Source organism: Emys orbicularis, chromosome 9 (assembly GCF_028017835.1).
Source record: "Emys orbicularis isolate rEmyOrb1 chromosome 9, rEmyOrb1.hap1, whole genome shotgun sequence".
In the NCBI taxonomy this organism is placed as follows: domain Eukaryota; kingdom Metazoa; phylum Chordata; order Testudines; family Emydidae; genus Emys; species Emys orbicularis.
The window spans coordinates 49,276,762-49,300,180 of NC_088691.1; the positions used below are offsets into that span (position 1 = coordinate 49,276,762).

At 46.8% G+C, this 23,419-nt stretch overlaps 1 protein-coding gene across 1 annotated transcript in view; it reads right to left on the reverse strand.

The window, feature by feature from the left end:
- Window positions 1–1,277: 1,277 nt before the first annotated feature.
- PASK (PAS domain containing serine/threonine kinase) overlaps window positions 1,278–23,419 on the reverse strand; it is a 40,580-nt gene continuing 18,438 nt past the window's right edge. The window contains exons 12-19 of the mRNA XM_065410915.1: window positions 23,192–23,373; window positions 21,012–21,179; window positions 20,192–20,317; window positions 18,266–18,400; window positions 16,842–17,041; window positions 11,470–11,603; window positions 2,288–2,434; window positions 1,278–1,426 (exon numbers count right to left, since the gene is read on the reverse strand). Coding sequence (XP_065266987.1) covers window positions 1,278–1,426; window positions 2,288–2,434; window positions 11,470–11,603; window positions 16,842–17,041; window positions 18,266–18,400; window positions 20,192–20,317; window positions 21,012–21,179; window positions 23,192–23,373 — 1,241 coding nt within the window. The remainder of the gene's footprint in view (window positions 1,427–2,287; window positions 2,435–11,469; window positions 11,604–16,841; window positions 17,042–18,265; window positions 18,401–20,191; window positions 20,318–21,011; window positions 21,180–23,191; window positions 23,374–23,419) is intronic.

Genomic DNA, 23,419 nt, shown 5'->3' on the forward strand with positions numbered 1-23,419 from the left:
CAGCAAGGATCACTTGAAAAACCAAGCTGCATTTCTGAAATCCTTAAACCAAGGTTTACAAGAGAACTACAAACCAAGTAGGTCAGTTTCCAAGCTTGACAACATCTCAGTCTTTCTGTCTAGAGAAAAGCACACTCAACAACCACCACCACCACCAGCAGCAGCAGCACGCCCATACTCCAGAACCAAGTGCTATTAAACAGAGAAACAAAGTCAAAACCAACTGACCACGCTGGGATTTTCCACTGTATGTTTCTTTCAATATGAATTCTGTCAGAATCCAAGCCCCTTGAAAAATGGACTGACAGCTTCCCACTGCCATTACAGGGATAGAGGATGATGATCAGCTGGGGTTCTTTCAATCCTCAGCTTCCATCAGCCAACATTAGGACTCCAGATTCTAGATGTGAATGAGCTAAGAAACCGATAGTAGCAAAAGTAGTCTTTCCATTCGCAAGGGAATGCTTGCCTCAAACCACATTCTAACAACTGCTGCAGGAAGGATCATCCGCAACCACTGTGCCAAGCCTCGTTCACATGAATAGGATTTCAACCAGAGTCCCAGCTCCTGGGAAGAGTGCATGCCCTGCAGTCTCCTGGCTTGAGCTAATTTTACTTCCAAACAGCTACCGGTGGGAGTGTTGCAGTTTCAGATAAGCAGAGGTTTGGCCCAGACTGGAAACTGTATGAGAGTGTGTGGTGGTCTCCTGAATAGGACTCAATTTTATACTAGGAAGACAAATCCTAAACTCAGATGGGAAAATCTGGTAAGTGTACTGCTGGATTCTGTTTCATTAACACTATAGACTGCTCAGGCTCACAGGACCTGTCCAGATGAAGTGCTGATGGCTCAAGGACAGTAAGAAAGGAAAGGCACATTTGGATCCAATCACTGCTAGGGATATCCAGAAAACCTCATCTGGAGAAAGTGAAAAGCTTCTGCATTTAAGAGTCTAGAATGGATCAGCCTGAAGTCAAAGATTGGCTCTTTCACATCACTATCAAACCCCTTCATATCACAGGCCTCTGTTACAATAAGTGCATGAAGCCAACAGTGTACCAGTGGAGAGATTTCTCTCAATGGTGAGCAACTCCTGTCTTCTAGTACCTAAGGCTGATCCGTCTGTTAAAACAGAAGTGCTTAACGTGAAGCTTCTTTTAGTTCTTGGGAGGACAGTAAGTGCTGTCCAGATGACGACTAGGGAGCTGTTCTTCAGCAGGTGGGGAAATCTGCAGTATGCATCCTCCGCATGTCGGTCCCAACACTGAAGATTGGCCTAAGCAGTGGCTGTTCCTTTCAACTGGGGATCTGTGAGCTCACGGTCATAGGCATCATGGATCAGTCTCTGCTCACTCTGCAAGCAAGGAGCTGGCTGGCTGGCTCTGTGGCTGTGCTCAATACAGTGATTTCTGAAATTATTGCTTTCTGAGGAAGAAGAAAAACAAAGGATGGAACAGGAATTTAGGGATGAGCGATAAACACTGTTTATCAGCCAGCATGTACATGGGTGATGAGTTTTTCTTTTCCCTGGGGAAGCTCTACCCCTGCTCTGCCCTAAATACCCGCCCCTAGTCCACCCCTCCCCAAGGCTCCGCCTCTTCCTGCCCCCCACTCCTCCCCTCACCCAAAGCCCCATCCCACTCCACCTCTTTCCACCCCCTGCTCTGTCCCCTCCCTGCCCGCTCGCTGCCCTCCCCACAAGCCTCTCCCCCAGCCACCAAACACATGCTTGGGGGCACTGCTAAACAGCTGTGGTTGGTGGGTGCTGAAGACCCACTATTTTTTTTCCTTGGATGCTCCAGCCCCAGAGCACCCATGGAATCGGCACCTATGAACATGTACCTCAAACACAGAGGCACAGATTCCAGAAACTAAGCCTTAATCTGCAGTCAGGAAGCAGGTAGGAGCCAAATCTCTGCAAGCACTAAGGTCTAGCTTAAAGCAATGACAACTGACATGGCCTAGTTATTAGAGCTGTACTAATACCAGCTATGATTCTAGTTATACAAGCTTCCCCACTACACTATCTTCTCCACGCCAGCCAAGATTCCTATAACAAGATGACTGTACCTAGTCTGCACCATTTAGGATTTCACTGGCAAGTGTTTAGCAGAAGTCCATCTATCAAGAGCAGCCATATTTGAGACAATCACAAGAGTAACCACCAAGTTATGATCTGACTCCACACAACTCCTAGTCACATTTCCACCTCCTCTTGTAAATCTTATTCAAAAGATACTTTGGGGGGAGAAGGGGAAGGGAGTCATTTTCAGACCGATGTCTTACCTGGCCTGGCCGAGACATACACCTCTTCCCACGTGTAATTAGCCAAGTTCACAGGCTGCAGCACCCAAGGATTCTCTACTAGCTTTTCCAGGGTTGTACGCTGCTCTGGAGCTGCATGCAGGAGCCCAGACACCAGAGCCATCAGATCTAAGCAACAACAACAAAAAGATTTTTTTAAAAGTTAGAGACAATAAGAGGTGTTGCTCTGTCTTTGTCCTAGGCGATGTCTACACTGCACAGCTTACAGTGGCACAGCTGTGCCGCTAAAGCCTTGCTGCTGTAAGGCACGCAGTATAGCCGCTCATTGTCGGCATGAGAGCTTTCCCACCAACAAAGCACTGTCCACACTTGCACTTTTTGTCGTTAAAACTTTTGTCAATCAGGAGGGTGTTTTTCTCACACAAGGCACACTAAGGCCCTGTCTACACTGGCAAGTTTCTGCACAGTAAAACAGCTTTCTGTGTTGTAACTCCCGAGGTGTACACATTGCAGATAGTGTGCAGAAACTGCGCAGTGCTGTAAAAAACCCACCCCGACGAGAGGCATATAGCCTTCTGCACCAGGGGTACAGCACCACAGTGCCAGTGTAGACACCCGGGTCGATTACAGCGCTGCGATTGGCCTCCGGGAGATGTCCTACAATGCCTGTTCTTGCCTCTCTGGTCATCGGTTTGAATTCTACTGCCCTGCCCTCAGGTGACCAATCATCATCCCCACCTCGTAAATTGCTTTGGAATTTTGAAAGTCCCCTTCCCGTTTGCTCGGTGATGCATGCCGTGGTCTCAGCGCATCTTTCCAGATGGCCATGCCTGCTCCACTCACCAGGCGATCCCCCACCTGGAGCAATGCGGAGCTACTGGATCTCATCAGCATTTGGGGAGAGGAGGCTGTGCAGTCCTAGCTGCGCTCCAGCTGTAGGAATTATGATACCTATGGACAGATTTCACATTGCATGACAGAAAGGGGCCATGACTGGGACACATTGCAATGCAGGGTCATAGAATATCAGGGTTGGAAGGGACCTCAGGAGGTCATCTAGTCCAACCCCCTGCTCAAAGCAGGACCAATCCCCAACTAAATCATCCCAGCCAGGGCTTTGTCAAGCCTGACCTTAAAAACCTCTAAGGAAGGAGATTCCACCACCTCCCTAGGTAACCCACTGCAGTGCTTCACCACCCTCCTAGTGAAAAAGTTTTTCCTAATATCCAACCTAAACCTCCCCAACTGCAACTTGAGACCATTACTCCTTCTTCTGTCATCTGGTACCACTGAGAACAGTCTAGATCCATCCTCTTTGGAACCCCCTTTCAGGTAGTTGAAAGCAGCTATCAAATCCCCCCTCATTCTTCTCTTCTGGAGACTAAACAATCCCAGTTCCCTCAGCCTCTCCTCATAAGTCATGTGCTCTAGCCCCCTAATCATTTTTGTTGCCCTCTGCTGGAGTCTTTCCAATTTTTCCACATCCTTCTTGTAGTGTGGGGCCCAAAACTGGACACAGTACTCCAGGTGAGGCCTCACCAACGTTGAATGGAGGGGAATGATCACTGATTATCTCTGAGCAAAAGTATTGCCAAGCTTAAAATGAACAAAGATATTGTCAATGTTAGGCCTCAAACTTCCGCTTTGCAAAGGTAAAAAGGGCACGCTTTGCAGAGGTAAAAAGGGCACGCTTTGCAGAGGTATAAACTAAGACTTGTGGTCAAAATGCGCTGCAACCAGATAACACATTCTAACTCCTATAAAGCGAGATAAGTTGTGCCCCTGGGCACAGCTTGTCTAACCCACATTTAAAACAATTGGCTACAAGAAAATAAGTAAGCATAAATTATACGGTCAAAGCAACACAAGGAGATAAGTAAGCATAAATTATACAGCCAAGGCGACAACACTAACCACATTAAAGATTTGGCTGACCCTAATTGGTCTGCCTGTTTTAAGACACGGCCGACAGATCAGATAAAAAGTACAAAGGCACGGGACTGTGTGTGTGTTTCGGTCATAAGGGAAACCTGACCCACACCCCCTGAACCGAAGGGACGTGCACTTTGCGACTGTCTGGACCTGGCCAGTGCGGAAAACAGCTGACTGAAGGGTAGCGTATTTTCGGGTGAATGCAGATAAGGTTATGGAATAAAGAAGTCTGGTTGCTCAAGCAGAATTGATCTCAAGTTGTATCGATACTATAGTGTTAAGATAGTAGTAAGTAGCTGATGAATAACAACTTTACATGTACTTGTGCTTGTCTTCAATATAACTTGCCATTTACAGTAATCGTTATTCAGTACTGGTCTTTAATCTTGCTTCTTATTTTGTCTGTGTTGCCTTTATTGTCAAAAGTCATTAAAAACCTTTTTTGAGAAATAATCAGTAGTTTTAATTTTTCTTATACAGGCACTACTCAACCTCATTACATCTGTGTTGGGTGGTGGGAAGTAGCGATCACCCAAGGCCCAATTAGGGTCCTGACGAGTGCTTCCCTCTTCCTTTATTTCCACAATCATGTCCCTCAATCTGCTGGCAATGCCCCTTCTTATACAGCCCAAAATGCCATTAGCCTTCTTGGAAACAAGGGCACACTGTCGACTCATATCCAGCTTCTCGTCCACTGTAACTCTTAGGTCTTTCTCTGCAGAACTGCTGCCTAGCCATTCGGTCCCTAGTCTGTAGCAGTGCATGGGATTCTTCTGTCCTAAGTGCAGGACTCTGCACTTGTCATTGTTGAACCTCATCAGATTTATTTTGGCCCAATCCTCTAATTTGTCTAGGTCCCTCTGTATCCTATCCCTACCCTCCAACATATCTACCACTCCTCCCAGTTTAATGTCATCTGCAGACTTGCTGAGAGTGCAGTCCACGCCATCCTCCAGATCATTAAAGAAAATATTGAACAAAACCGGCCCCAGGACTGACCCTTGGGGCACTTGGGGTCAAAGTGAAGGAGCTGCGGAACGCCTCTCACAAGGTGCGGGAGGCAAACTGCCACTCTGGTGCTGCACCCACGAGCTGCCAGTTCTACAAAGAGCTGGACGCGATACTTGGTGGTGACCCCACCTCCACTGCGAAGTCCCCTGTGGATACTTTGGTGGCTCGCGTGCCAGTCGAGAGTGGACCGAGCCAGGAGGAGGAAATCTTGGATGAGGATGTGGAGGGGGACCCAGAGGCAGAGAACGACTCGGAGGTCAGAGATGCATGCAGCCAGGAGCTCTTTTCTACCCTGGAGGAGGCTAGCCAGTCACAGTTGTCGGATCTTGGAGAAGCGCAAACAGGAGAGGAGGCCACTGGTAAGTGGATTTGATTTTGGGAACCGCTGAAGCGAGTTGTTGGGGGCAGAAAGCAGGCTTGTCTCTGTATGGTTCGCGTAACACTACATGCCTAGTCTGAGCGGCGGAATAGGCTGTTGATAGACTCCCTCACTTCACGGGAATCTGCCTCCGAGATCTCCAGGAAACTCTCACAGAGATACTGGGCAATCCACTGCCGCAGGTTCTTTGGCAGAGCTGCTTTGTTTCTTGCCCCATTAATGGTAACTTTCCCGCGCCACTCTGACGTCGCGGGGGGAGGGGGGCACAGACGACCATTGCTGCACACAGGAGAGCTGTATAAGGGCCAGGGCGGAAGCCGCAGTCTTGGAGAAGACCCTCCCTTGATTCCCTGCTCACCCTCAGCAGCGAGATATCTTCCATAATGAACACAGCCTGTGGAAAACATGGGGATAGGAATGATTATCACGCCCCCCCACACACACACACAGTGCTGGCTCTCCTCAAAAGCCATGTGCCCAGTGTACAGTAAGGTCTGGAAACACTGATTTACCCTGCCCCTGCGGCTACTCACCATTTTGGGGGTCTTGTGGCTCATGTGTGCTTGCCTGGGGTCAGCCAGTTAGTGACGGGTGTGTGAATAGTGGCCGTGTTTTAAATCACTGTATCAGTGTCCTGTGTGTTGCAAATACTGCTTCTGAAAAATGTTGCGTTTTGGCTTCACAGAGATGACCTTAGGAGCCCCAGCCTCCCTCTTTGTCATCACCGGCTGAACAGCTGCGCAGAATTAGAAAGCGGTCATGAAAAACTAAAGAGGACTTTCTGTGTGATGTCATGATGCTCTCCACGGCCAAAGAACAGGAACTGAAGGAGTGGCAGAACAGCAAGAAGAGGGACTGAAAGGAGAATGCGGCATGCCAGAATGAAGCCACCAGAGCAGCTCTTAAAGGTTATGGGGCATCAAGCAGACACGCTCCAGACAATACTAGCACTGCAAACCGAGCAGCTCTGTGCCTGCCCTTCCCTGCAGCTGCTGTCACAAAAACTCTTTCCCATGCATCCCCCAGATGGCGCCAACACACTCTTATCAACCTCCTGGCTCCAGTCTGTACCCATGGCATTCCACTCCTCCCCTGTCACAGTCCAGCACTGCAGACTCCCAGTACCCATTGCACTCAACACCCATCCCTCTGCAGTTTGGCACTGCTGAAGTACAGTCAGGGCCGGCTTTAGCAGATGCGGGGCCCCACGTCGGGATGCGAGTTGTCTTGCCCCCCCCCGACTCCGCCCCCTCCCTGCCCCATTGGATCCCTCCCCAAATCCCCACCCCCACCCAGCCCCATTGGATCCCTCCCCAAATCCCCGCCCTGGCCCTGCCCCGAGCCCCGCCCCTCACTGCCCCATTGGATCCCTCCCCAAATCCCCGCCCTGGCCCCGCCCCCAGCCCCACCCCTCACTGCCCCATTTGATCCCTCCCCAAATCCCCGCCCTGGCCCCGCGTCTTCCCCAAGCACGCCACATTCCTCCTCCTCACCCCTCCCTCCCAGGCTTGCGCTGATCAGCTGTATGGCGGCGCAAGCGCTGGAGGGAGGGGGGGAGAAGCAGGACGCGGCTTTTTCCCCCCCTCCCCCCGCTCCGCCGGCAGTCCCGGACGTTGCGGGGCCCTCTTAGGTGTAGGGCCCCATTCCGGGGAATCGGCCGAATCGGCTTAAAGCCGGCCCTGAGTACAGTACCTGCTGCACTATACTCCAAAGGAGAAAGTTGGATATGATCCCTTGACATACACAAATCTTTAACTGTCCCGGGACCCCTCCTCCTCCTGGGATCTTCCCTTCCCCCATTCCTCTCAGTGCTGATGTGGTTTTTTGTTTGACTCTCTCCTCCGGTTGTTGTTTTTTAATAAAAGAATTGTGTTGGTTTGAAAGCAATCTTTATTCTATTAATTGAAAGCAAACAGAGCCCTGCAAAGCAACGGACAACTATCTTAAACCTTCATATTGCATCGTCTGCACCAATCACAATCACCTCCTAGCATTACAAGCGCTGCACTCCCGAGCATAGCAACAAATATTAGTGGCTTTCAGCTTTAAATTACTGCCTCAAGGCATCCCTGATCTTTATGGCCCCGCGCCATGCCCCTCTAATAGCCCTGTTCTCTGGCTGTTCAAATTCAGCCTCCAGGCGCTGAGCCTCAGCAGTCCAGCCCTGAGTGAAGCTTTCACCCTTCCCTTCACAAATATTATGGCGCGTACAGCACACGGCTATAAGCATTGGAATATTGTCATCAGCCCGGTCCAGCTTCCCGTACAGGCAGTGCCAACAGGCCTTTAAACGGCCAAATGCACACTCAACCGTCATTCTGCACTTGCTCAGCCTGTTGTTGAACTGCTCCTTGCTGCTGTCAAGGTGCCCCATGTATGGCTTCATAAGCCACGGCATTAAGGGGTAGGCGGGGTCTCTCAGGATCACAATGGGCATTTTGACTTCCCCTACGGCAGGGGTAGGCAACATATGGCATGCGTGCCGAAGGCGGCACGCGAGCTGATTTTCAGTGGCACTCACACTGCCCAAGTCCTGGAAACCAGTCTGGGGGGGCTCTGCATTTTAATTTAATTTTAAATGAAGCTTCTTAAACATTTTAAAAACCTTATTTACTTTACATACAACAATAGTTTAGTTATATATTATAGACTTATAGAAAGAGACCTTCTAAAAACGTTAAAATGTATTACTGGCACATGAAACCTTAAATCAGAGTGAATAAATGAAGACTCGGCACACCACTTCTGAAAGGTTGCCAACCCCTGCCCTACAGCGATCTTCTGGTCCGGGAAGAAAGTTCCTGCTTGCAGTTTCCTGAACAGGCAAGTGTTCCGAAAGATGTGTGCGTCATGCACCTTTCCAGCCCAGCCTGCATTAATGTCTGTGAAACGCCCACGGTGATCCACAAGCACCAGCAGAACCATTGAGAAATACCCCTTCCGATTAATGTACTCGGTGGCTAGGTGGTCTGGTGCCAGAATTGGAATATGCGTCCCATCTATCGTCCCTCTGCAGTTAGGGAAGCACATTTGTGCAAAGCCATCCACAATGTCACACACGTTGCCCAGAGTCATGGTCTTTCAGAGTAGGATGCGATTAATGGCCTTGCACACTTCCGTCAACACGAGTCCAACGGTCGACTTTCCCACTCCCAACTGGTTAGCGACCGATTGGTAGCAGTCTGGAATAGCCAGCTTCCACAGTGCAATTGCTACACACTTCTCCAACTGCAGGGCAGCTCTCATTCTCGTGTCCTTGCGCTGCAGGGCTGGGGCGAGCTCATCACACAGTCCCATGAATGTGGCTTTCCTCATCTGAAAGTTCTGCAGCCACTGCTCGTCATCCCAGACATGCATGACGATGTGATCCCATCACTCAGTGCTTGTTTCCCAAGCCCAAAAGTGGCGTTCCACTGTGGCCAGCACCTCCGTGAATGCCACAAGCAATCTCGTGTCGTAGCTAGTACGCATGGCGAGATCAATGTTGCACTCCTCTTGCCTTTGTAGTTTAAGCAATAACTCCACTGCCATTCGTGATGTGTTAGTCAGAGCGAGCAGCATACTGGTCAACAGTTCGGGATCCATTCCTGCAGACCGAAGAGGCAGTTCGCACAGTACACAAACCGTTGAAAGATGGCGCCAAATGCGGATGGAAGCCTAGGGATTGCTGGGATGCGAAGCAATGCATCACAGGGCATTGGGACAGGACCCAGGATGCCCCACAACCCCCTCCGCCTTCCCACAACTCTTAGTGGCAGAAGAAGAAGAGATGCTCTATGGGATAGCTGCCCAGAGTGCACCGCTCCACATACCGCATGTGTGAACACACTATTGCGCCAGCAGCTGACAGTGTGAACACAAAACAGCAGTTTCCCTTCAATGCTCTCTGAGCGGCTCTGTAACTCTGCCAGTGTAGACATGAACCTAATTTACTAAGGGTAATACCCATAAGTAGGTAAAATTGTAACCCCAGATCCCTCCAGCCCTTCTGCCAGGATTTCTCTGTCTTGTTTCATTCACTCAGGGCTGTGTTTGCCTGGCTTGGAGAATGATCTAAGCCTTCCACATTGTGTTAATAGTGAACTGAAAAGAGGTAAGACACTGGGCGGCGGCGGGGGGGGGGGGAGGAGGGGAGGGAGAATAGAAAGAAACAGAATCTATGCATGGAAGACTTCTTTTGCACACCATTCTTTTTACAACTTAACACTATAGTATCGATACAACTTTGAAATGAGGTCTTGTGTTTGTTTTTCTTTTAAGGGCATATACCTGTGGCTTGGGGAAAACACCAGGAAATTCCTAACTGCAAAGCTATAGAGGCTCTGTATGGGACTAAAATACTCCTAAGACCACCTACAGAGAGGTTGCTGATGAAAGATTTATCAACCCACCACATGCTTGTTCTCTTCAACACCTCCCCCAGGAAGCAAGACCAGCAATATCTTTCTTTTAGTCCAGATCATGAAACCAATTCTGAAGCTACAAATGCAAGCAAACACCCTTCACATTCCTAAGGGCCCCACTGAGGCGAGGAAGTTGCCAGCAAGACCTCTTAAGCCAACAATACCGGTTGGCAATGGTTTAGTGAAGCAAAGCCTGAATTTGCATTCAAGCCTCCTGAGGACCACTGGTAGTCACTGGACCTTAAACTTGTCTAGTAGGCTGAACTTTCCAATTACATTATTTGTTCCAGCTCACTCCATTTTTAACTCCTTGGTGGTTTGGGATAATGAATGAAGGAGTGAACTCACCATAGAGAAGGTCTGGAATTTGAAATATTGCCAGTGCAGGTAGTACACAGATACTTCCATATGTGTAAATAATTAGAGTACTTTCCTTAAAGCAAGTGAATATACAGATTTGCATGTCATAACCCTTTTTCAGATGAGAACTGATGTTTAATAAACTAGGCATGTGTGAGACAGACTCCCAAGAAGAGGGCAAAACCTGGAGAAATTAATATACACTGTGCGCTTCCAGCTACACAAAGGTTCTTTCTAGAGCAGTTGTTTTCAAACTTTTTTTTTCTGGCGATCCAATTGAAGAAAATTGTTGATGCCCGCGACCCAACAGAGCTGGGGGATGAGGGGTTTGGGAAGGGCTCAGGGCTGGGGCAGAGGGTTGGGGTGCGGGAGTGAGGGCTGCGGGGTGGGGCCAGAAGTGAGGGGTTTGGGGTATGGGAGGGGGCTCTGGGCTGGGGCAGGGGGTTGGGGTGCAGGAGGGGGTCAGGGCTCTGGGTGCAGGCTCTTGGGTGGGGCCGGGGATAAGGGGTTTGGGGTGCAGCAAGGGGCAGGGGATTGGGGTGCAGGGTTGGCATGCAGGCTTACCTCGGGTGGCTCCTGGTCAGCGGCGCAGCAGGGGTGCTAAGGCAGGCTTCCTGCCTGTCCTGGCACCGTGGACCACACTGCGCCCCAAAAGCAGCCAGCAGCAGGTCCAGCTCCTAGGCAGAGGCGCGCAAGTGGCTTCACACAGCTCTCGCCCACAGGCACCGCCCTCCACCCCCCACCCCCAGCTCCCATTGGCTGGGAACCAGCCAATGGGAGTGTGGAGCTGGTGCTCAGGGCAGGGGCAGCGCGCGGAGCCCCATGGTCCCCCCCTCCCGCCTCGCCTAGGAGCAGGACCTGCAGCTGGCTGCTTCCAGGGTGCAGCGTGGTGTCAGAACAGGTAGGAACTAGCCTGCCTTACCCGGGCAGCACCGCTGACGGGACTTTTAACAGCCCGGTCGGCGGTGCTGACCAGAGCCACCACAACCCAATGCCTTACATTCCGCGACCCAGTACTGGATCGCGACCCGCAGTTTGAAAACCACTGTTCTAGAGCAATCTCTTCCACTATGGTCAGTTCCATTGGCAATGAATGGCATGAATAAATGAAAACTCACCTTCTGACACCCTGTAAGGAGGATTTAGTACAGCCTCCATGGTCTCCTCTAATTCACAGAAGGGATTCTCTCCAAATAGTAGGGTATAAAGGGTGATGCCAAGCGACCACATCTCCAGCTCTGGTCCTTGGTACCTACACAAAAACACAGAAGCCCACATAAACTTGAAGTACAGATACACTAAGATATATGAAAGAACACACATTTGTGTATATGTGGTTCTGAATTTCATTTCAAAGTTAGGAAAGTTAATATGCAAATATTTTAGGAGTTCTACACGACTATATAAATGCTTAAGCAGAAAAAATATATATATAAAAACACTTTTAGTTGTCCTATACTGCCTTCATGCACATGCACACAACCCCGACCCTCTCCCACCCTTCTACCCCCAAACACTTGGTATTCAGTTTCGCAAGTCAGTGCTAGCAAAAGTGAGAGCACTTATCACTGGGAATCACCACACAAGCTTCCTTCATGCAGCTCTGTATTTTTCCTCACATACAACACTTCCAGTAATTTTAGTCTTGGGCCTCTCCTAAATAGAAACTGATAAATTATGCCAAACTGCAAACAAATTATACAACATGAATTAACAGCCACTAGAGGAACAGCCACCTCGTTATATCTAGTTTCTAGATGAAATCAGAACCTAGCCTTCCTGAACAAAGAGGGCTAGTATAGCTACAACATATATCTGGTGACCAGAAGACCAGGCTAACTACTGAACACAGGCCAAAATTAGGGCTTGTGTACACTTACAGCACTGCAGGTGCACCAGTGCCACTGTAGCGCTTAGTGAAGACACTACCTATGCTGGTGGGAGAGCTTTTCTCGTTAGCATAGTTACTCCAATTCCCCACGAGGCAGTAGCAATGTCAATAGGATAAGTCCTCCTGTCAATATAGCGCTGTCTACACCAAGAGTTCGGCCAGTATAGCTGCATTGTTCATTCCACATCCCTGAGTGACGTCATTATACTATACCTACATAAGTTTGTAGTGTAGACCAGGGCTTACCAACCAGAGTTTCAAACTACAGGTTAGACAGCTCAGGGGACACCCCTCATCATTCTGAAACACCCTCTCCCAAGAGAGAGTCCAGCCGCTTGACATCCCATCCGGGAAGGAAGGTAACTTGCTTCACACAGGGCTAGAAGCGTGTGACACTCTGTACCTCGGGAAAACATCCTGCACCCCCATGTTCATCCTTATAATATGATTGTGTGGTATCCAATGCAAAGTTTGGTCATGTTGGGTGTCTTTGGAAGGTTCATGATGCACTGAGCATTGCTGTTATAGTAATGTTACTGGTTGTAATTTCATGTATAAAGTTATGAGGCTGAAAATGTGTCCTCATGACTTAAAACAAGCCCAGGCAAAACTCTCAACAGCAGAGGGGCACTTCACACCTCATCAGGGCATGTATGGTACAAACCCAGCCCAGCCGCACAGGAATAAAGAACACTGGCCTAGGCAGCAACAAAGTATTCTCCCACAGTATTCTTGCCAGCAAGTTAAAGAAGTATGGGCTGGATGAATGGACTATAAGGTGGATAGAAAGCTGTCTAGATCATCGGGCTCAACGGATAGTGATCAATGGCTCCATGTCTAGTTGGCAGCCAGTAGGTATCAAGCAAAGTGCCCCAAGTGTCGGTCCTGGGGCCGGTTTTGTTCAACATATTCATTAATGATCTGGAGGATGGCATGAATTGCTCCCTCAGAAAGTTTGCAGATGACACTAAACTGGGAGGAGTGGTAGACATGCTGTAGGGTAGGGATAGGATACAGAGGGACCTAGACAAATTAGAGGATTGGGTCAAAAGAAATCTGATGAGATTCAACAAGGACAAGTGCAGAGTCCTGCACTTAGGACGGAATAATCCCATGCACTGCTACAGACTAGAGGTCGAATGGCTAGGCAGCAGTTCTGCAGAAAAGGACCTAGGGGTTACAGTGGACGAGAAGCTGGATATGAGTCAACAGTGTGCCCTTGTTGCCAGGAAGGCTAACAGTATTTTGGGCTGTATAAGTAGGGGCATTGCCAGCGGATCAAGGGACGTGATCATTCCCCTCTATTCGGCATTGGTGATACCTTATCTGGAGTATTATGTCCAGTTTTGGGCCCCACACTACAAAAAGGATGTGGAAAAATTGGAAAGAGTCCAGCATAGGGCAACAAAAATGATTAGGGGACTGAAGCACATGACTTATGAGGAGAGGCTGAGGGAACTGGGATTATTTAGTCTGCAGAAAAGAAGAATGAGGGGGGATTTGATAGCTGCTTTCAACTACCTGAAAGGGGGTTCCAAAGAGGATGGATCTAGACTGTTCTCAGTGGTACCAGATGACAGAAGAAGGAGTAATGGTCTCAAGTTGCAGTGGGGGAGGTTTAGGTTGGATATTAGGGGGGAAAATGTCACTAGGAGGGTGGTGAAGCACTGGAATGGATTACCTAGGGAAGTGGTGGAATCTCCTTCCTTAGAGGTTTTTAAGGTCAGGCTTGACAAAGCCCTGGCTGGGATGATTTAGTTGGGGATTGGTCCTGCTTTGAGCAGGGGTTGGACTAGATGACCTCCTAAGGTCCCTTTCAACCCTGATATTCTATGAAAGGATCTGTTGGACTCTCGAGTGAGTCACCCCCCTTCCCTTGTTCAGTTTGGGACTACGATGAGGTAATGCTCACCTGATTCTGAAGGGGGGGGGGGCAAAGACAAGAGGGAAGAAAGAACATGATAAAAGGGAGAGACATTTGCCATGTTCTCTCTCTTCCACCTCCATCTACAGACACCACCACCGAGAGACTGAAGCACTGATCATAGGGGAGAGCCTGGCTGAAGGGCAGCCAGCCAGCCTATGGTGAGAAGCATCTAAGTTTGTAAGGGCACTGAAAGTGTTAAGATCAGCTTAGAATGCTTTTTGCTTTTGTTTCATTTGACCAAATCTGACTTCTTGTGCTTTGACTCATCTATCTTTTGTAGTTAATAAATTTGTTTATTCCACCTGAAGCAGTGCGTTTGGTTTGAAGCATGTCAGAGACTCCCCTTGGGATAACAAACCTGGTACATATCAATTTCTTTGTTAAACTGATGAATTCATATAAGCTTGCAGCATCCAGTGGGCATAACTGGACACTGCAAGACAGAGGTTCCTAGGGTTGTGTCTGGGACCAGAGATATTGGCTAGTGTCATTCGGTTGCACAATCCAAGCAGCGGCTGGCCAAAAGTGCTCACTCATGTAGCTGGGAGCAACTTACATGTTAGCAGCCATGCAGGAACAACCTGGGAGTGGGGGTTCTCACAGCAGAGCAGTGTAAAGGCTGGCTCCCAGAGTCGAGGATTGGAGTGACCTAGCAGATCACCGGTACAGATAACACCAGGGGAACATCACAAAGTGACATTTGTTAATTCACTGGTAACACAGCTTAGTCATCAGTCTACTGCAGGGGTCAGCAACCTTTCAGAAGTGATGTGCCGAGTCTTCATTTATTCACTCTGATTTAAGGTTTCATGTGCCAGTAATACATTTTAATGTTTTTAGAAGGTCTCTTTCTATAAGTCTATAATATATAACTAAACTATTGTTGTATGTAAAGTAAATAAGGTTTTTAAAATGTTTAAGAAGCTTCATTTAAAATTAAATTAAAATGCAGAGCCCCCCGGACCGGTGGCCAGGACCCAGGCAGTGTGAGTGCCACTGAAAATCAGCTCGTGTGCCACCTTCGGCACGCGTGCCATAGGTTGCCTACCCCTGGTCTACTCAAAGTAGCTGTTCCTTTAATGTGGACTGCACAAAGCGCTTGCTGCTGCCCTGGAGAAAGGACTGGCTCGCCTCCTTTTTCCCAGCTGCTGCTATACATGTCGAGTTTTTTCCATTAGCTCAGTGGTTTGAGCACTGGCCTGCTAAACCCAGGGTTGTGAGTTCAATCCTTGAGGGGGCCACTTAGGGATCTGGGGCAAAATCAGTACTTGGTCCTGCTAGTGAAGGCAAGGGGCTGGACTCGATGACCTTTCAAGGTCCCTTCCAGTTCTAGGAGATAGGATATCTCCATTAATTTAATTTAATTTTTTTAAATTTAATTAGAAAGAAGAGCCTGGGGAGGGGACTCAGGTGAACAGCTAGAAACAAGGAGGAACAGCTAACCTACATATCCCTAATAGTAGTCCTTGCTCCCAGGAGGAGGAACTGCAATTCTTCTTCAGGGGCTGAATCCATAACCTGCTAACCTCCACTTGGAAAGGAACGTTCAGAGGAGATGGGGAATGAGACAAACCGATGCCTGAACCCTGTGTCTGGGGGAGCAATGAACCAATCAGCAGGGAGATACATGTAGTAGGAGAGGAAGCCCAGACTACAGGACAGCATGATCAAGGAGAGGACAACAAACTGATCAAGCAGCAGAGAAGTACGTGCCAGAAAGCAAGTAGAGAAGGGGGACAGAATAGGATGGGAGTGAGAAATGACAAAATGTCTTTCTTCAAAATAGGGCGAGTTAAAGGACAGCTACAATATAAATACTTCCCCGATACCTTGTTTTTCCATGTAAACAATTGCTGTACTTGCCAAAGAGATTTGTGTTCATAAACAGGCTTGAATGGGAGGGGTGATGGATCACCAAGACCCATCTATTAAGATGTAGATGTAGATAGTGAGAAACACAGAATGGATTAAGTTGTGATATGACTCACCTAGACCCTACCAGGCTAGGTATAAAAATCTTAAACCTGCTCCTTAACTTTGTTGTACAGCATGGCAGCCAGAAGCTCACCTGGCATGCTATTTTTAATAAGGCACTGCATGAGCACCACTAGTTCAGCTTGAAATGGCACTTGCATTCTAATCACACCAGGCAGTTAGTCCCCCTTTGGCTGGGAACATTCACGCTTGTGCTGAGTGCAGAGGAGAATTCCTTTATGATCTAAAAGACGTATGGAAAATGATCAAGACATTTTGAGATGCTTAGATTGCATTTGGACAACTGACCAAACTTAAAGCAGTATTTCCCAATGTGAGGGGCACCCCGTTGAGGGGACAAGAAGGACTAATGGGCAGGGGCCCACAGATAGATTTCTCAATTGTTACCCAGTCTCAGCTTTCATTTGAAAGAGAGAAATGAAGTCTCTGCAACAGTAGTGAAGAAAATCTTCAAACTATCTGAGCCAAGTGCAACCGGTGCAGCAATGTCTGTGAGTTTGCAGAGTACCTGAAAGAAGAGCTTTGAGGTGTGAAATACCCAATTTATTTCAATGGGTCTAGCATAGATGCTAATGACAATAGTTTAAGCGTCATTCTGTCATTCTTTTGCCCCGGCCTTACAAGTGCATTTCTAACAAGGAACACAAGAGCAGTTTTCACTCAGGTCCAGTACGTACGGATTGCCCAAGAGGACTTCTGGTGAGCAGTACTCAATTGTCCCACAGAAGGTGTAGAACAGCTTGCCAGGTTCCAAGTAAGCAGCTGAGCCAAAGTCCACCAGTTTGATTGAGAAATCTTCAGCAATGATGATGTTCTCATCCTTGATGTCTCTATGGAGGATATTTCTGCAGTGGAGATATCCCACTGCTGACACTAGCTGAAGCACAAAGAGTGAGGTCACAATACAAAGAAGTTCACATGAGGGACACTTATCCAGAATAATCCAGAACACAACAGAACTCTGATAGGCATATTTGGGGGGTTTGTTTACATCTCATCTATACAAGATGAGGAGCTGCCTCCAACTGGGGATGGCTGTCATTGTATTGCAGTAATGCTCTCTGGGAAATATATTTGGAAGCAAACTAAGGTTTTGCGCTCTCCAAATGTGTAAGGTTAGGGTGCCTTTTAGCCATGTTGTTTGTTCATCCCCTGGGGTTAGGAACACCAATGATTAGTCACAATCCAGCAAGTTTTGTTTTTTTTTTTAAATCCAAAATTTTGACCAAAGAATAATTTAGTCTTCTCACATTTCCTTCCCCATCACTGCAGGCTTATAAAGTCTGAGTATTTGGGAGTGAACTTTTATATAAATAAGATAACTCACTCCTAAATACTGAGGTCTGGTCTACACTAGAAAATTAGGTCATATAACTACATCGCTCTGGGGTGTGAAAAATCCACATCCCTGAGCAACAGTTAAGCCAACCTAATTCCCCATATAGACAGCACTAAGTCGACAGAAGAATTCTTCATTGCAATCCACCTGCCCGAGAGGTGGTAAACTACAATGACGGGAGAACCCCTCCTGTTGACACAGGTAGTATCTATGCTCAAGAGACACAGCTCTGCAGCGTTTCAAGGGTAGACAAGCCCTCAGTCACTTCCTTCTGCACAATTCATTCTGTGATGCCATAATTAAGTATAGCATCACAATTTGCAAACAAACAATTCTGATAAAGTGTTAATTTTGTGACACCACAGTCCAATCAAGCAGGCAGAGCAGAAAAGTAAGGGGGAGTTTCAGTTTACACAAACCTTTGTGTGCCAGCAGTAAAGGAAAAGTACATAAAAATACCTGATTTATTAATGAGACTTGGGGAAACCGCACTTAATGTTACCCCACTTGTGGCAGCAGTCTTTTAAAGGTTATTATGGGTGACATTTCAGACCACTAGAAATCAGCCTTCCAAAATGTTCAAGTGGTACTCTCTAAATACCACACACTATCATAGAAACAGAGCAGTGCATATAGATTAATTGACTAATCTTATCTCAACTTTCCAATGAAATAGGATTTTTGTATTAGCCAAGTTTCCCCCATCATAATTGTCAAACTGGCACATTCTCAGAAACACGCTTTACTTCAAAAGTAGCTCACCTGTCTGAATATATAGCTTGCCAAGGGCTCATCCAAGTCAGGCTGATTATCAATGAATGTGAAAAGATCTAGACCCGATCCATGCTTCTCCATCACTAATTGGAAAAAACGTCCATTTTCAAATACATCCAGCACCTATAAATAACGGGCACTTTTTATAATGCTTTTTATCCTTACAGCATTCTACAGACATTAACCTCCACGAAGGGCAGTGGTAAAAGCATATTATAATCTTTAGGGAATTAAATCTCTCTAAACATACAGCATTGTCAGCATTAATTGCCCAACTTGTAAAATCATCCAGGGTAAGCGGGGCAAGAATTTAGAAAGGAAGCATCAGTTTCTGGTCTAAAGCTCTCGTGTCACCAGATCACTGACACCAGAAATAAAAAGTCTCCTCTGAACATTGAAGTCTGAAGTATACAAGAAATTCAGAGGAAGGCTTCCTCAGTCTTGTGACGATCAGCATGAACCTCCCGAGAAGGGTAAATTTTAACAAAATAAGCTTCTCATGTTTTGTGGAGAATTAGCTATCTTCTGCATACTCCCAAAACCTAAATAGCAGGTAAAGGAGTCAGGAATTCAGTCCTAAATCTTTTACAAGATAAATCAAGACTTTCTGTTTAATGGTATTAGCTACTGTTCTCTTTAACTGCAGGGACAACCAAATGAAGGCTTTGATGATCGTGACAGACATCTCAGACTAATTAAAAATCCACTCTTAATTGAAAATGGTCTCTCATGTCACTAAGCCAGCATGTCCTGGAGGGAATTCTGAACACTGACAGAATCAGAGAACCCCTGTATGGTCTGAACATAGACACCACAGAATTCAGTAAGGCAATGTTACAATGCCCCTAATTCTCCAAAGACTGTTGCAACAATCTGGCTCACATCTATATCATTGCCGCTGAGTAAAGATGGCAAGCCATGCCAAATCTTGCCAAGTTCTTCTGATCTGAATAGTTAGAACGCAAGTTTTTTTTGAAAAAAAGAACAGGAGTACTTGTGGCACCTTAGCGACTAACAAATTTATTTGAGCATAAGCTTTCATCCGACGAAGTGAGCTGTAGCCCACGAAAGCTTATGCTCAAATAAATTTGTTAGTCTCTAAGGTGCCAGAAGTACTCCTGTTCTTTTTGCGGATACAGACCAACACGGCTGCTACTCTGAAGATTTTTGAAGTGAGCCATGTCTAATAAGTCTGTAACAGACTTCAGAGGGTTTATTGTGATGAGAGAGTGGTTTTGGTCAGTTTGCCATAATCCTAGAATCAATTTAGTAAAGCTAAGTTAGTGTTTACATTTTTGTATATAATTATGATCACTACTAAAAAAATCAGGAAGGACACAGAGTTCCACATGTGGAAGACTTTATTCCCCAAATACTGGTTTTTCCTTGTGGGGGGTTGAAATGGTATTTAAAAAGAATCAACTATTAGTTATCTTTCATTGATAATTTTGATGAACTAATTTGACCAGATAAGTGTGATGGGTGTATTTTAAAGAGTCAATACTATATATTAAACAAGCAATTTTACAGCATTTATTGTACAGTCTACTTTGCATTAAGAAAATGTCAGTAAGAGTTATTAGCCTACTAGACCAGTGGTCTCCAAAGTGGGGTGCGCGCGAGGATCCTTGGGGGTGCGCGGCAGGAGGAGCGCTTTATTTTTTGGGGGGGGGCGCTTCGGCAGTTCGGGCGGGAGTCCAAGTGGCGCTTTTTTTTTTTTTTGCGCTTCGGCGCGGCAGGGGGTGCATGCTCAAAAATTTTTTACTGATAGGGGTGCGCGATCAAAAAAAGTTTGGAGACCACTGTACTAGACAACAGCCTGATGGAAGATCAGTTTGAAAGATGGAAGGAAGTGAAGAATAATTCAAACTATGACTGTACCTTAAAAGCTGTGTGCTTTGTATTATACTATACCTTAATAATACTGGGGTGCTGCAGCTTTAGCAGGATTGCAATCTCCTGAGTAACTTTCCCCAGCTCAGGATCCTCTACCCAGCAGTCTTCCAGCACCTTCTCCTTCCAAATGAACTTTACTACAACCTACACAAATATAATGCAAGAGGGCCCTGGATGATTAAGATGAAGATTATTTTCTCTACGAGTTCACTAAAAGGCCATTGCCAGTAGCCCAGAAAGCTGCTAATAGTTATAAAAGCCAGATCTACACTGGATAGGCAGCACAACTGCATCCGTTGCTCTTAACATACACCTCCCCATTTTGCTTTCAGATGCTTCACTGAACTCTGTAAAACTTCTCCCACGGATCAAAACTAGGGCCCCGGGACTTCAGTAAATCTACTCCAATGTGTAAAGCTTAAGCATATTCTTAAATCTTTGCAGGATCTGAGCCATCATTTGCAGTTTGTCCTCTCTGCTTACTGATAACTTAATTCTACCACATTGTTAAGATCTGCAATACCACTGCTCTCAGACTTTCAGTGGGCTGAATTAGATACAAAATGGTTACCAGTCACAAAATGAGGCTGGCCACATAGACAGATTAATATATCCTTTTCAAAAAACCTATTACATCAGTGTCAATACCTGTTACTTCTTTTGTATGTTTCTGTTTGTCTTTTTAAAGAGCTAAAAACGTCAGATTTAATTTTGTGTTTTTGATAATCTAAGGTTGACATTTCATTACAGAATAACCTTTGCTCTTGCAATAAACGGTCATATTATAAAAGAAAAAAATAACTAGAAGAGTAAATTAAAGAAATTTTTCCTCCTTAACCTCCTTATTATCTTTCTTGCATCTGGCAGTCCAGACAAAGCCAAAAGCTCCTTTGCCAATGAGATTGACAGTGTCATATTTCTTTGCATATTCTCCCTCACATGCCCTCAATCTTTCCAGATCTTCAACTCTTTGGGAATTTTCAAACAATGGCATTGTCCTGATCACCTGGAATAAGAAGGAAGAGACACCAAAAAACTGAAATGAACCAGTGAGTGAGGTTTATAAAATAAAGAGACATAAAGAAATAAGATATTTAGAGGAAGATGCTTTTTCACTGTAGTTGTGAAAATGTGTTATTTTAACTCCAATGAATCACAGAATCATAGAATATCAGGGTTGGAAGGGACCTCAGGAGGTCATCTAGTCCAAACCCTGCTCAAAGCAGGACCAATCCCCAACTAAATCATCCAAAAGCTGTCATTGTCACCGGAATCACCAAAATGAACTAGAGTGGTTCATCTAGTTCAGCAACCTAACTCTGGCAGTCGCCAATACCACACACTTCAGTGGAAAGAGAAGAAACAGAAGAAAATGTACCTAGATAATTGTGTAAACTGCTGTGTATGGAGAAAGTTGTCTTCTTCAACTACCACCAAGCATAGATGATCATGTTACATTCTGAGCAAGAATTTAGATTATTTTTCATGTTTTAACTTGACCATGAGGATCAGAGTCACACAAGTTTTTAAATTCAGTCACAATAGTTTGTCTCACTGACCTAAAATTCAGCAGTGAATTCCACAGCTATAAACACCACATCAAGAGTGTTCATAAGAATGGCCATACTGGGTCAGACCAAAGGTCTGTCTAGCACAGTATCCTGTCTTCCGACAGTGGCCAATGCCAGGTGCCCCAGAGGGAATGAACAGAGCAGGTAATCATCAAGTGATCCATACCTTGTTGCCCATTCCCTGCTTCTGGCAAACAGAGGCTAAAGACACCATTCTTTCACTAGTTCGAAGTTTAACGCCCTTTAAGTTTCATAGACTGTCACCTTGTTCTCCTGGGAGACAACAAATAGATACTGATGAATTTTGGGATACATTTCAGCCTTCCCTACCCAGGTCTAGTGTATTAAATTGCTCCCCATAGGAATGTGCTACTTACGGACGGCTGCCAGTGCTGGTGCTCCATAAGTAGCACATTCCTACAGGGAGCAATTTAATACACTACACCCGGCAGCTCTCGCAGCCGCACTGCCCAGCAGGAGCTCATAGCCCCGCCACCCAGAGCACTGGTAGCACGGTGACCTGAGGCTGCGGGGGAGGGGCCGGGGGCTAGCCTCCCCAACCGAGAGCTCAAGGGCCGAGCAGGACGGTCCCGCGGGCCGGATGTGGCCCATGGGCCATAGTTTGCCCACCTCTGCTCTAATAGATACACTTAAAATGGTTTTAGGGCATTTATATTAGATGCACTTAGACCATTTTATGTTATCCTTACATTAATTTAGCTTAATGAAGTAAGTTACCAAGTCTGAACAAGAGAGGTCCTCTAAAGCATTAAGGTGCACCAAGAAAAAATCCAAAATATGAATGAGTAGTTAAAACTACTTTGTTTTGTCCCTCTCGTTACAGTTAAATACTTCCTGCGATACACATTACATCAAAAAAATTCTCACTTCAGCTTCACCCTGAGAAGGGTGCAGCAAGAACTGAGAAGCATTTTCAAACACTAAGTCAGGGGTGGCCAAACTTACTGGCCCTCTGAGCCACATGTGACAATCTTCAGAAGTTCGAGAGCGGTGCATCTGCCAGGGCTTGGGGCTTCAGCCTTGTGGGGAGGGGGGGGGTCTCGGAGCTTCAGCCCCGTGGGAGGTATCTGCTCTGTCACTCCACAAGGAGCAAATACCTGGGAGCTGCAGGGAGGGGCCGCTGAGGGCAAGGAGGGACATGCCTGGGGGTTGTGACTCAAGCTGTTGGGGAAGCCGAACCTCTAAATTGTGCCCCCCCTCTCCCCAACTCAGCAGGCACCAGTCATCTCTAGCAGAAGCCCCTATTCCCACCATCCCACCACAGGACAGAAGCCTTGAACTCTCCCCCAGGTCTGATAGGTGGAGAATGGGGGGGGAAGCGGGGAGGGGTGCTCCGCAAACCACACTTTAACTGTAAAAGAGCCGCATGTGGCTCACGAGCTGCAGTTTGGCCACCCCCGCACTACATGATGGCAGAGATACTCACTTCCCCCAGGCTGAGTGTGGAGAGATCCGCTATAGACTGGGAAGAACTGGCTAGACTGGAGAGCAGAAGCTGAGTCCTTGCTGCTGCTTCTTTCTGGCTCTGAAGGAGGTCTCTCACCACCCAGACACAGAAGAGAGCTGCAGGTTCCTGCAATTCTACACGCTTCACTTCAAAAAGTATACCTTCAGAAACACAAATCCCAGCAGAAAGATATTCAGACCCATTTAA